Source organism: Trachymyrmex cornetzi, unplaced genomic scaffold (assembly GCF_001594075.2).
Source record: "Trachymyrmex cornetzi isolate Tcor2-1 unplaced genomic scaffold, Tcor1.1 scaffold81, whole genome shotgun sequence".
Classification (NCBI taxonomy): Eukaryota; Metazoa; Arthropoda; class Insecta; order Hymenoptera; family Formicidae; genus Trachymyrmex; species Trachymyrmex cornetzi.
This window is the reverse complement of record NW_017300147.1, coordinates 54012-69284: the sequence shown is the minus strand read 5'-3', so window position 1 is coordinate 69284 and position 15273 is coordinate 54012. Positions and strand designations below refer to the sequence as shown.

At 31.5% G+C, this 15273-nt stretch overlaps 1 protein-coding gene across 2 annotated transcripts; it reads left to right on the top strand.

Annotated features, from left to right (window-relative positions):
- Window positions 1-1957: 1957 nt before the first annotated feature.
- egr (TNF superfamily member 12 eiger) lies at window positions 1958-10178 on the top strand. 2 transcript variants are annotated; one of them, XM_018519041.1, is made up of 7 exons: window positions 1958-2019; window positions 4857-5408; window positions 6582-6886; window positions 7847-8149; window positions 8947-9139; window positions 9252-9608; window positions 9878-10178. In XM_018519041.1, the coding sequence occupies exons 2-7, from the start codon at window positions 5049-5051 to the stop codon at window positions 10064-10066; spliced, it is 1707 nt and encodes a 568-aa protein (XP_018374543.1). In that variant the 5' UTR covers window positions 1958-2019; window positions 4857-5048; the 3' UTR covers window positions 10067-10178. The 2 variants fall into 2 exon arrangements, with proteins under 2 accessions (XP_018374543.1, XP_018374544.1); XM_018519042.1 differs by lacking the exon at window positions 1958-2019 and having other exon boundaries at window positions 4815-5408; window positions 9321-9608.
- Window positions 10179-15273: the final 5095 nt, after the last annotated feature.

The following is a 15273-nucleotide window of genomic DNA, read 5'->3' as shown; positions in this document are numbered from 1 at the left end:
CGTGTGTGTGTGTTGTGTGACTGCAATGCAATTAATTATTATTTTTTAATAATTTGTCTACTGGACAAAATTGCTCAATTTAATCATATATTGAATTATGCAAATATTATTTAATCAAATATTCCTTTAACTGCATAAATATCGTTATTAGTATTGCCGCAATAATTAACAAGCAATTTCCATAAATAAAAAAATTACAGTTGAATAGTTGCAATAATCAACAATGACAACGCAAGAGTCACGTTTAGATCACGAGAGCATTAATTCTGAGAAGCTTTTATTTTATCGTCTTAATTTATCCTGCGGTAAAGTCGTGGCTTTAAGTTTTAAGTGCAGACGCCAGTGTGATGTCATGCCTGAATTATTTAATTTCTCAGTAATGCACACAGAAGACAGACAGCCATGTATATTCCAGGAAAGTTTCTTTCTTTGTAGCATTTTATTGGCTATTATAGTACCATTGAATGTCATAATTTCTATATTGGATTGGTTATTATAATACCATTGAATGCCATAGTTTATATAATGCATAAAAGAAAGAAAAAAAGAATTCTACAACTGATAGACTCTAATTAATTATTTAATGATAATAATGACGTTAATGAAATTATAAATACCTACGCTTTGGAAATTTTTCTAGCGAAATATTTAAAAAATTTATTCCACTACTTCTTTAAAACAATAAAAAATGTTTCGTATTACGTGGGATTACATAAATGATATTATACGGATTAGAAATAGAAAGATAAATTTCAAAGGTGTAATTAATTAAAAATTATTTTATATTTCTTCTTTTACTCTTATCGTCATTCAATAAATGTTGCCAAATAAATTTTAACGAGATTGATTAAATTCAGATCTAATTAAAGTATTTAATATTTAAAACAAAAGAAAAGAAAAAATAATCCATAATTGAAAATAAAAATAAAATATTCACGAATGCAATTATATGTATATAATATTACTTAGAAAGTCTAAACGTGGCTAATATTACTTAATCAAATATGTATTTTTTGCTTTGATAATCAAGCTTTAATATGAATATATAACTAAAAATTATGTTAAAATGTTAAGAATACATATAATGTTAAAAATATTATTTCAGCCAAGTTCTTATCATAACTCGTAGTTATACCGTATGTTTTTCAAGTTTATTATTGATTCAAGCAGAATAAGCGTAATTGGAAGCCTGCAGACGTGGTCAATGCAAAGTCCTTAATTGTGGTCGTTATTGTGTTTATTTTTTCATCTTGCGATTATTTTGTTTGTCTTGTGTATTTGTCTACATCGTTTTCATCTTTTGTTAATTTGCTTTATTTCAAGCTTTTATTTTCAAGCTTTATTTTGCATTATTGTACTTGTAATGTAATAGTATTTCATAACACATAGTTTCTTTAGAAATCTATAGAAATATTTAATAAGCTTAAAATAAAACACATTTATTGTGAATATCATTTATCACACACATTGATTTCCTGCCATCATACATGTATATATAAAGTTCATCATATATGTATGTAAAGTTCATATAAGTTTAATGTCCCGGTAAAAATGTATCTATAGCGTAATATCGCATGGACTGACAAGAGATGAAGGCATCGCGGTGATAAACGCGTACGTGCTTCATTCTGTTCTTCAGTATGCTTGTGTCGATCGTAGGCGACGGATGTACACTGTTGTGCACGCGTTCTTTTGAACTCGGCAAGTGCTCCGGAAATATTAATAATGAGCGACAAAGATCGAAACACGCGCTATCAGACAAATAAATTTTACTTTGTGAAATAAATCATTTTTATTTACTCCTAAAGAGTGAATTAACGCATATTAACATTAATTTCCGATATTTATAAAAAGTGAAGTTTATAGAGTATATATGTGAAATGAGAAGTATTGAATTAGTGAGCCGAAGTGTAATTTAAATTGATAAACTGATATATTAATTATAATATAATATAAAAATTTTGATAATTGTGTTCGAAAATTAAATCGTAAAGCAAGGATTATCTAAATCAGGATGAAGTATGTTTCTTTTTAAATATTGATCAAATATCGATAACAAACATTTACTTATTTATCAGTATGAGAGATTCTGAAATTTTAAAAATATATTAAATTGATTTAGGAAATATACTTAATTAATTAACGATAAATGCAAATAAATGAAATATTTAATGTTATTGGAATTACAATAGCTAAGTAAGAAGAATTTCAAATAAGAAATTATTAACAAAAATTAATTCAAGATATTACTTACAAATACATTGTAAAATAAATTTCTGTTGTTCTTATGTTACACTTGTTTAATAAAACTTAATTATGCAACGTGTACATAAATATAAATTCAGGCGATAGAAAATAATCTGATTAAATTGGATTCAGACAGAAGTTAGATAGAAGTGATAGACAAAAATTAGATTAGAAAATTAGATTACAAATTATTTTATTTAATCTCAAAACATATTATAAAAATATTAATTATGTTTTATTGTCAAAATTTATCGAATTCTTTCTACAAAGATTGATACATTCGAGAGTTCTTTTCGGATTGTATCAAGGTTTTCTTTTAATCCTTCTACTTTAATTTTGAAATAAACATGATCTGCTCGTTGTATCTTTTGCCGCGGGATAAGAGTGCGGAAAAATGACGAGACTCAGATACAAAAGAGCGAGAGAGAAAATGCGAAGATAGAGGAGGTCCTCTTGTAGTTCTCTGCCTTTAGGGGGGGGAAAAAACTCACCGGACAGGTTTTAAAACGGGACAGGCCCAGTGTGGGATATTTAACGTCTCCGTACGTCGTAAATCTTCGAAAATGTACAATTAGGTGAACGCGTCTATTCCGCGAATGCGGAAAGCTTCTCACCGATTTCTTTCGGAGTTTAATATTTTTTTTTGCATAATCATTTAGACAGAATCTTATTATTTTTCGTTATATAATGTATATTATATCGTCAGAAGCAGCGGGATTCAAGCACAAAACAAGATACATCTTAGTTCTCTATTATCTCCTATCTGAGTTCAATTGGCTGAAATGCGATTAGCAGTCTTCGCGATGATTGAAATGTTTGTGTTTGTCCGTTTATATATATATAAAACTCAAATGAACTTTTATATATAGGTTGACAAGAAACTAATGTGTAATAATGATAACGTATCAATAACAAGAAAAGATTTTGCACCTTATCAATTGGTAATAATAAAACTCTGATCACATCAGAATTTGTTTAGTTAAACCAGAGAGGAATATGGGCTCTTTCTCCTTAGGATTGTAGATACAAAGCTGATATTTATATGCTGGGAAAATGGATACTACATATTAATGAATACTTACTGAACAATTATTTATTAATAATGAATTTCTTTTTATATAACGTATTAGAAATTCAATTTCTAATACTAGCTTTCGATGATCTTGTATTTAACGTATATGTGCAGACAAACAGTAAGTCCGGATCTATAATAGGTGTTTTAAGCCTTAAGCCGTAAGAAATTGACCAACTACAGTCGAATGAGAGGAGAATAATTGATTGTGATTAGTCCGGATATACAATGGGTGTTTTAAGCTTTAAGCCGTAAGAAATTGACCAATTACAGTCGAATGCGAGAAGAATAATTGATTATGATTCGTCCATTCCTTATGGCTTAAGGCTTAAAAATCTATTGTAGATCCGGGATCTATTGTAATCATCGGTATATAGAATGGATCACCGATGGCAGTGGTGGGGGTAGAAAGAAGAGTACAGTGAGAGACAAGTAAATGGATGAACGTTCTTTCTCTGTTACTTCTTTCTCTGTTACTTGTTTAGTAATTAGCATGATTGGTTGCTGTTGATCCAGCAGTACTGTTCTAACCAATCAGGCTTAGTAAACAGAGAAAGAACGTCCATCCATTTATTTGCCTCTCACTCTACTCGTTTTTCTATTTTACCACTGCCATTGGTGGTCCATTTTATGATCGGTATTCATAGTTAGTTCTTATTTCAAGACGATCTTAACTCGCTAATGCAGCCCTCTGATTGGTTCGTGATACCGCAAAACAGAACTTAAGACGGTCTTGAATAAAAGAACTGACTATAAATACTGGCCTATGTCGATGGAGGTATTTAAGACACTATATATGTAGGTATTTCTATCCGCTATCTTGGTTCTTCTTGATTGACACACTGAGAAAAAATAGTAATAGTAACAAAAAAAGAGAATTATTTGCAAATGATCGATTACCATGGTGGATTATTTTGTTAAAACAACAAAATCAATATTTTTTTGTTAGATGAACAAAATTTTTTTATTTAATAATACAAATTTATTTGGTTACTTACGTTAAATTTTGTAAATACAACAATGTGAAATTTGTCATTACAAAATAAGTATTCTTTTAGTAATTTCAACAAAATAATCCACTATGATAGAGCAAGGAGCGTTTCGCGGAGCTATCAGAGATGGCGCGTAAAAATAAAGATTTGACAAGAAAAAAGTGTCACTCTCCTCCGCGAACCGAAATATTAATCCCTAAAGTCGACGACTATTCGGGTTAGAAAATCTGTCAAATCAGTTCACTATGCTTGAAAAACATAAATTCTCTGCTATAAAGTAGTGAATTTGTATTTCAAAAAAACAAAAAAAAGCAATGAATTTATGTTTTTAACATAGTGAACCACATTTGGTTTTCACGGCTTTAGGACATGTATAAATTCGCAGTAAATAAATTTAGTACGGGGAAAATAGTTGAATACATTTAAATTTAAATGCCTAAACACACGAATGTAAGACACAATCTTTAAATTGAGTAGCCTTCAGTGAAAAAGGGCAAATTCTCTATAAAATGGAAATGATGTACTAGAGAGCAAAAAATTTGCAGCAACGCGTAGCTTTTACGGAAGAATGGTTTCTTGACATATCATGAAACCGATGCGAGGATGAAGTTCTTCGTCTGTCATCAAATCAAACCGTGAAGATACAAATGAACATGTAAATAGTGTTTGCGTAGAACTTACGCGGATACGTACACACGCGCAATAATTCTCCCGCCGAAAATCGTTCTATTTCCGCGATGACGTCCATGCTATCCGGGGAAGAAAGCAACGCGGTGAGGATGAAGCAAAAGTTAATGAGAAACGCACCTGCCAAGGAGGAGACGAGGTCATTCCTAAACTTTTCGCGGGAAAACTTGAGCATCTCGCACTCCGACCTCGAACAAGGGTTCAACCGGTCGCGGCTCGTAAGACCGAGCAGAAACACGATCCTGAGCGTGGCCGCCCTTATAGCTGCTGTTCTCTGCCTCGGCCTTCAGAGTTGGAAACTGTTGTCGAACACTCGCGAAATTGAACAGCTGAGAAGAGACGTGGATATCTTGAAGCATCGGTTTCTGGAGCAGGATCTTATGGACGAGCTAAAGGCCTTCGAGGAACAGGTAGGTCCCTACAGTAAGTAAACAAATTGGCGAGCATGATTGTTGAATTTTTTCTTTGTATAGTTATTCAGAAAAAGAAAAGATAAATTGCAATTTTTTTTATCCTGTTTGCTATTACTGAAATTTTTTAATATTCAATGCAACGCGTGACGTGCACAAGAAAAGCAATAAGTGACAGTAAATTCTCTATATTATGTAAATCCTCACGTATATTTTTTATCGATGGAAATCCATTTAAGAGCACTAATTTGACATAATATTGAGTATTATAGAAATTTATCCCTTTCTTAAATATCTATGAAGCTATAACATGAAGGAGCTAGAGGAAATCAAACAAGTTGTTCTTATCAATCCAAGTAAAAGGCGTTCATACTGGAATAAGGCTCTATCTGTATTTATTTAAATTTATGATTCTCATTAGGATAATCTACATAATACTGTCATTGAAATCATGAATAGTATCTTTTCAATATCAAAATATATTTTTTTTAATAAAAAATTTTTTCTACTATAGCAATATTTCTTCTCCTTAAAACAAACAAGAAATCTTTGTTGTTCGCATTCAAGAGAAATGCCTTTCATACTTTGGGAAATAAAATTTTGCTAAATTTCGATGCATATTTACATAAAACGACAAATCTGACAGTAAAAAGTTATATTAATTGAACATTTGATTAAAATTATTCTTCTTAACATTCGATAGCTATATTATCACTTCTTTTTCAGCATACGCATCACTGCGCATTCAACTGAAATTTACTATAAATAACTCAATTCAATTTATCGCGTCAATTATTAGATTAGGAATTTTAATCAAATATCAAAATATAAACTATTAAAGATACAAAAAAATTGCTGTCGAAGTTGTTTCAGTAAAAAAATTCTATATTGGAACAAAATTTCTATATTGGATTTCCCCATTACACAGAGCGTTGTTCATACCGCTTTTCGAAGCAGCAATTACTTTAATTGTCGTCAAAAAGGAAATCATACCACAATTGCTATTACGGATGCGTTTCCACGTATCAGACGTCCGTCACTAATTGACAATACCAATTTAACTACGCGATCATATACGTAGTTGCGTTGCTCAATGGAAGATTCTTGTTACACATACAGGATATTTACATATTTACATATACATTTCACATACGAATATATAACGCATTGTAGCTGTATGCTGAAGAATCTACTGAAGATAATGATCCAGGCGAGACAGACATTGATAACGCCGATTACGACTCTAATTACGATGATGATGGTTCGGCATCGCACGACTATTCCGGCGACTATCATACTCCGTTGACCTATGGCGCCAGGCCGTCAGATTTTCTTGACGTTACGTCTACGTCGATACCAATACCTACGTCCCCGGATCCCGGTGCCAATGAGGACATGGTTGAGTTGCTGGCAGCCTTGCGCAAGGTGGAAGCGAAGCATGGGCAGGACTTCGAGAGGGACATACGAGAGAATCATAAGTAAGGCGCTGGCGATGCATTATACATTATTTTTTTAGAAAATAATATTTTGTAATAAGATAAGTTGAGCACATTTTTTAAGGTTCTTAATCAAAGAATTCGCGATTGTTAGAAGAAAAAGGTCGGAATGACCGGATTATTAACACACTTACTATTATAGTGATGATCGCCTGATTTTTTAGTAATAGTTACTCTCTGCCACTTGATATAAAATTTTTAATCACATAAAAGGTTAGATAACGATGTAAAATAAAAAGTGTACAAACTCAATCCTGCGATATCAAAGCTGCCAAATTTACAATGAAGAATTAGAAAGGGCTCGAGAGAATAGGCGCTGTTCAAAGTGCGCTAATTGTTAAAAAAATTTCTCAATATTTACAGATTAATTTATTGAAGAGACGAAAGAACAACGATAATCGTTAAAACAATGAATAGTTCATATATTTCGGTTAGTTTTCTAATTTTCTTCAGCGGTAATGGTAGACGCAAAAAATTACATATTTTGTGTTCCTACGCATGAAAAATGATCGGAAGATGTTTTTTAACCTTTAATATCACGATATTTCGTTGAGATTTAGAAGCTCTTTCATTTAAAATTGAAACAAAAAGACTTGTTCTAAGTTTTGAATGCAGCAGCGTCGAAATTTTGCGTGCTGCGAAAATTTAAAGAACAACTATTAAAAAACATTTGCAGTGAAGTAAAAAAAAGTGAATTTTTAATCATTATTTTTATATTAAAGTTGATAAATTCGATAAAACTAATTACATTCCACAAGAACTATATTCCACACACATACTGTTTTTTATTTTATAAAATAATTATGAAATAATTTTCTCAGTAATCATTTTTCTTATTAGCAAAAATAATTTGTGACACTACAATGTACTATTTATATAAAAAACTCAGTGGACAGACAATGTTAACTATTCACTTTGAATTGTATTTTTTATTGCATGTAGAACTATCGAACGAGAGCGCCTTAAAGGGGGACACAAAGGGCAATTGAATCATGAAAAAAAGACGAAAGACGTAAATAGCACCAGACACAAATCCGATGTCGTCACCAGAGGAGCTACAAATTCAGAATACATCAAAGAGGGCATTAAATCAAAACGATCGGTGAATGACGGGTCGATTGACGATTTTGTGAGAGATGAAACGAATGACAAACGACATAATACTAGGAGAATTGTATCCAGAGCGCGTTCTTACGCAAACGGTGAGAACAACACAAATGACAATTCTGGGACAAATTCAACATTGTAAGTATTTATACAGCGTAGTTTAGAAATTTTGAGACGAAAATCACATAAAGATAAAGACATATCATAAAAATATTTTTGCACGTTTATTATACAAAATAGAAGAAAATCCTTTCCAATCAAGACACTACTTTGTTCTCATTTTCAATCTTCGAATCGTTGTTGAGTATTCTTTCTTTTTATCTTTAACTGATAGATCAATCTTTAATTGGTAAATCACAGTTATTACAGTGTCCTGAATTTCTGGAATATCGAATCTTTGACCTTTCAATTGCAATTTCGATTTTTGGAAACAAAAATATAGCCATAGAGATAAATTAAATGCTTGGACCGCAATACGTGTACGTGAGTTTGGTAAAATGTGAGTTATTTCACCCTAGTTGAGCATTTTTATGAGTGAGGAAATTTTAACATAAATGATACACAGATAAGAATTTCTTTCACAAATATCTTTTATTTTGACCTTAATGAGCCTGATTACGTACACTCTGCAGTCTAAGTTTTGAAACAAAAATCATAAAATGAAGGAAACATTAGAAAAATTATTTTAAACATTTCTGTTTAAAATAGAATTCTTTAGAATCAATATCATTCTGCTCTCCTTTTCAATCCTTGCATCACCGTTGACCTTTAATAAATTGAATTCTTAGAAATGACGATCGTTAAGATTACATTAAATTAGACCAATTGAACGTTGAGGAAGTAGAACGAGATAGAATGTAACACGGGATAAATAAATTTGATATTTTTGATTAAATTTATTTATTCCGTGTTAAATCAACTGTTTTCCGAGGCAGACATCCCCCAAAGAAGTATCACGTCAATGCGCTGGAGACGATACCTTCTACACGCCACGATCGGTTAAGCGAGGGGATTACTCAACCTGACAGATATGAAAATGAAAACACGGAAACTGTAAGCGACAGAAGGATCAGTTGGCGAAATCGCGATATCTCGAGAAATAAAACTGAGATTCGACAAGCCGTTCAGGTGGGTAATAATTGTTAGGGGGTTACGCCACTTACGCCGCGTAGATAAAGTCGGTGCACTAAATTCCTCACAATAGTCGAGTGAACAACACATAGCGTTGTAATTGAATTAGAATCACGAAGCGGCTGCAAGGGAAAATCATCGGAGATTGACTCGAAGACATTTGCGTGCACCACGGCAGGTTTACGCCATCCACTATGGGGCGGATAGCACCCTCTTCTCAACGCTGGACGAGCACACCGGTAACGGCAGGGTACGACACTACGACGGCGTTTTCAGGGCATGGAAGCCGAGTGAGTGGGTTGCCGATCTTGGCATGAGCAGGCACTTCACACTTGCTGGCGATGGCAAACTTACCGTTCATGAACCAGGATTGTATCTCGTGTACGCGCAGATCCACTATCTAGACGGACACGACGAGAATGGCTTTCGCATTCTGGTGAATGGCAGATCTATATTGCAGTGCATGGTAAGGACTGGAAAACACTAAGGAAGGAATTTTAGTAATTAATGATTGTCAGAAAAGCTCTATATAATGAATATATAAATTCAAATATATAAAAGTCGTAGACTAAAAGAACCAAAAAAAGAGTAGGTTGATTTTCGCTAATTATTATTCAAAATAAATACGACTAAACTACATAAGCAAACGTTTCGACTTTATGGATCCAAATGTGTTATAGTCATTTGAAATATAAAAATTGTATGAAAGTACAAAATAGCAAATATAATTTTCAGGTGTATAGCCCAGGTATAGATCACAAAAGCCGTTCGTGTTTCTCAGCCCAAGTGATCGTTCTTCAAGCAGGCGATCACCTAGTCTTGAAGGATATTGGAGCAGCGAGATTCACTCTTTTCCATCATGATAAAAGTTTCTTTGGTTTAGTGAAAGTTGGTGAATTGAGACAGCAACAAAAACATCCATAGACACACCAGTAATTTTAAACGCTGTAAGAATTATCAGCGCTAAAAAGTGATATGCGATTTATAGTCATCGACTTTCCCTATTTTTAAAAGTTAGCTGTAAATTCACATAATTTGTACCTAATGTAACATGTACCTAATACACTTTTAATTTGTGTATGCGGGTCATATTATTTCTTAGTAATTTAGTTTTGCATGGTCTTTACCGTAAGATTTTATATATTTTATTATATTAATTAACACTTTGTGCTATACATTATTTCTGTTTACACAGAAAATCGCTATGAAAATTTTAATTTTATTCTTTTATAAAATATTATACATATATGTGTAGACTGTTCGATAATATTTGTATAAGAAGAAAATAAAAAAATATATTCTTTTATTTTATATATATATACGTACATATATAATAAAAAATATAATAATATCAATTTGCAGATTATTAATAATATTTAAGTATGAAAATTAAATTTATTTAATATATATGTGTATGTATATATGTACAGTACCCTCCATAAGTTTGGAAACATTCTACGTTTTACAGGAAAGCCATTACATGACAGCGATCTATACATGTTTTTGGTTTAAATACTTCGTAAGACGTCTAAATGACAATAAACATTAATCTAGAACACCTATAAGCTTGTACACATCGAAAATATGTTGGACAATCATTTCATAGCATCGAAGCGCTCAAGACTGAATTTCGCGCTTTGGGCTGTTGTTTATATGTACATTGTCACTTGTTTTGCAACGTCGTACTTGTGTTCGTTGTATATACACAGGTCATTTAATTGTAGTTTCTATAAAAGTGGTAAACTATTTGAGTCGCAAGTTGATTTCAGACTCCGTAAAAGTTGTAAATGGCCTTGAAGGATCAGATTTCGTATGAATCGCATTTTAATTAAAAATCCATATTTTAATGGCATGTTATTAAATCTTTAATAGAAAAAGGACAAAATAAATATACATACATACGTACACAATATTTCTTCTTTTTTTAATTAAATAATTATTTACAAACCTGTAAAACATAGTGTGTTCCCAAGCTTATGGGTACTGTATACGAGAGTCGTCTGAAAAGTTTTGAGCCTAACATAGAAACAAGTAATTTTTCGGTCAAATTCAATTTTATTTTTCCACATAGTCTCCTTTTAAGTCGATACATTTTTTCCAGATACATTGCTCCCACCCCTTTAATCCATTCGAATAATACTGAGCGTCTTGCTTTGCAAAATAGGCGTCTACGGATGCGATGACCTCCTCGTTCGATGAAAATTTCTGTCCTCCGAGCCAAACTTTGAATCTAGGAAACAGAAAAAAGTTGAATTCAAACTGATCAGTAAATATGGATAATGCTATGTGCGATTCAATTTAAACGGTAAATATTTACATACACTTGAACGATTAGCAGTATACCAACAAGAAGAGAAGACACGAAATTATACGAAGAGAGTGCCTTGAAACAATTTATTTTCCATTACACTCAATTATTTTTCATTATTGACCTTGCGTAACCTTGAATGACCTTCAATTATAGGTCATTGTATTCGTCTTAAAATGCTCTATCAGAATGTAAGTCAAAAAATATATCATTCCACTTAAAAAAACAGATTTGACCTTTACCTATCCTTTACACCTCCACTTATAAAACAATTATTGACATCACATTATGTGCCCCTCGAAACCAAGCAATTTTTGTTTGTCACTTTTTCTTCTATTGTCAAAAACAAGCGAGTTATTCAAGTGACCTGTTTTAAATGCCCCTCCCTGTATATATTTATAATTTTCCATAATAAAATACATGCATATATGAGATTGTAATGAGAAAATTTTTATTTTTGTCGTGTCAGATAATTTTACCAAATGCTTTATATTTTTTTATCAACGTTATTCTGTAAATACATGAATTTAATTAAAAATACGTGAGCACAAATTTAAGATTCGAGATAAGTCAAACAGGTACGTATTAGCGGAATTAATAATTAAAATTTTTGAAAGAAATAGAAAAATATGAAACTGTTAAATTTTAAACATAAAATAAATTTTTAACTATAAAAATAAGTAATTCATAATATATCACTATTCTCGGGTTCAGATCATCTCGAACAGTTGGTACCCGAGACACTTTTGTACTCAACATATAAAAAATTACAATGACGCACGTATTATACTTTATTAAATATAGGTATCCCTTCGTAAACACTGTACCACAAGAAAACCATCCTATCCATTCATTTTTAATAAGAAATGATTTTTAACAATGTGTTAGAACGTATTTTTTCACATGCGAATTTTAATATTATATTTAATATGCGATAAAAATAGTAACGGTAATTGACATCCTGCCAAAATTATTATAAGCGGTCTAGAAGATTTAGAATTCACAATCTCCTGTAAAAAGACTGTTGGTGTTTGACGGATAGCTTAACTTTTCTTTGCGGATACGAATTTTACGTGAAATCACAGTATACCTTAAGTACGCCTTCCATTACAAAGATTATTTTTGTATAAAGGTTATGCGTTTCGCGGGTTTCCTCCGTGTCCAGATCCATTCTTGAGATGCTAACATTTCGTGAACCTTGCAGTCCACTTCATCAGGGAAAATAAAGATTGTTCTTCTTTGTATCGGATATTAAGGATACATTCTAGTGTAAAATTTTCAAAAAATCGATTTTTTTTGTTGCATATTTCAATTGTACAACATTTCAAGAATACATTGTCAAAATTTCCGAAAAAAATTCGAAGAATTAACGATTCGACAGCTAAAAATTCTTTTTTTACAGCCAAATGTCTAAGGAAGTTGAAGGTTTACTTTATGTAATCAGGAATCGCTGATTAACGGTAAATAGTTTAATTATTATTTTATTTTTAAAAAATCTGTAAAGAAACATTAAACGCATTTTTCTCGAAACGTTTTCTTTACGGTTGACGCGATTTCGGAAAAACTAACGGACCGATTTAAAAAATTCTTACGGCGTTGTATTAGTAGATTGATTAGCTATCGTGTAAACTAGAAAATGGTTTCACTAAAAATTAAATTTTTTATCCAACTTTTTTGAACGAAAAAAAAGCGTTTTCTTGCATCACTTTTTAAAAACATGTGTCAACTCACGAAATTTTTCAATCATTCTAATTTACGCAATAGCCACGCAAATAAACTTTAAGAAAAAATTTTGTCCTTTCATGTCTGGCTATTGGTTCTCGAGATATCGTATCAACCGTTTGGTCATCTCATTTTTTCAACTCTGTGTCTCACAATTAACTTCTTGGAATTTTGGAATGAAAATATTGCTGTGTAATATTTGGAATGAAATTTTGCTGTGTAATATAATAAATATGTGAAAAATCAAAATCGTACGTCTTATAGTTTTCCTTAAGAAAAATTCCAAAAAAGGCCTTATTTTTATTGTGGTTACTAGAATGTAATCTTAACCAGCGTACCACAAGATGAAGGTAATTAAATTTCATTAGATGAATTTTAATATGTTTTATAATCGCAAGTTAACAATTAAAAGTAAATAAGATTTATTTATTGTTAATATTTCATTCCGTTTATTAATATTAAAATAACCATTGGTTTAATAAAATTTGTGGTATCACACGCATATTTTCAACGCTTCCGTGTACCTAATCCCGCATTATTAATTTTTTAATTAAGCTACTACGTAATAATATCATTTTTATTGTATTGTGAACTGCATTGATAATTGTGCCTTGTTAACAATATCCGCAGAATATCTCGTTGATCAAACATGTCTCTCTGTTAATTATTGGGGTATTTCGTTTTATGCATAATTTTCCTTATTTATCGAATGTAAACAAGGATAAATGATAAATCATACGCATTATGTTCTCATAATCTATGAGGTACTTACAAAGCAGTATGTAACATAGAAAAATTCAAATTAATCGCTATATAACTTTCTATATTAATTTTTCTCAAAATTATATTGACGACGGAAAGAGAAGACGTTTTCTCATCAACCATGATACATATCATTTTGTTCAAATTCACTACAGAAAACAACACGACGACATAAAACAATACAATATATTCGCCTGATTTGTGTCAACTGCTATAGTGTGCTGAGATTAAAATTAATCATGATTTTGATTATGTAATTCGAATATCTTCCCAAGCCCAACCAAACTGAAAATTATTAAACAAATCTTCTTATAATGTAATAAATAATATAATACTTATAACGTAATTCTAGTTTTAAATGTAAAATCTCGATTCTTGTCATAACATCCAAAAACTATTTCTGACTGTTATGACAAAATCAGAGATTTTGGTTTAAATAAAATGCATTTAATTATATACGTGCGCGCGCATCTCATTCATATATCAAACCATAATCAAACAAAATTTCTCATACTTTACTGCAAGAATAGAAGGTCTGTTGTATACCTGCGAAAGAGTTATCCTAAGGGACAAAACTGTGGCATACGTCTGAAAGAAAATATGCTATCATTACACTTGATGAAAACAGTTTTGTTAACCCTTTCGCTCAGAAAGCGAGTGGTCCGTCGGAATACCGCCATTGATCTCGCTCCAAAAGTGTACACATTATATGTGGACAGTTTTAGGCGTTTAAAATATTATTTTATGCCCGAATAGCATGGACAACGCCACCTTGACATGTTTTTGAAAAAAAGGGATTGTCCCTTAAAATAAGGTAATTATAATTTCTTTGTAAACCGTTTTTCAATTATCTCTTTCATGCCAGTGACATTATATGTATCAATATACTATCACTACAAATTATGTTTAAATATTCATTATTTGACAGTGTTAACAACGCTTCGTATATGGTTGTACAGGATAGTTTGGCGTAACTCTTATAAGGAATACTATAAATTACTTCGCGAATGCTGGCTGTAGACAGCGTTCGTCTATATGGATCGCTTTGCATTTGCCGAACATAGCCAGCGTTAGGAGAGAAAAGGTTAAATTTAAAAGAATTAATTATAAATAAGATCTTGAATACGTTCTATTTTATATATACAAAAAAGCCCCCTACTATGAGATAGACGCCTAATATGAGACGTTTCTGCTAAACTAATAAACGCTATCTATTGGTCCCACCATGAGTTTATTGCTCTTGGATTGAAAACTATTTAGTAGAAAATTCATTATTAGATTATGCCTATAGTCATTGTAAAATAAGATTTTAGAATTTGGATGTTTTCAGGTTACATTG

Bases quoted from the DNA above. Each gene is read 5' to 3' on its own strand.
- egr (XM_018519041.1), top strand. From the start codon at position 5,049: ATGACGTCCATGCTATCCGGGGAAGAAAGCAACGCGGTGAGGATGAAG. The intron at 6,887-7,846 runs GTAAGGCGCTGG...TATTGCATGTAG, and splicing joins GACATACGAGAGAATCATAA to AACTATCGAACGAGAGCGCC. The intron at 9,140-9,251 runs GTGGGTAATAAT...TAATTGAATTAG, and splicing joins AGATTCGACAAGCCGTTCAG to AATCACGAAGCGGCTGCAAG.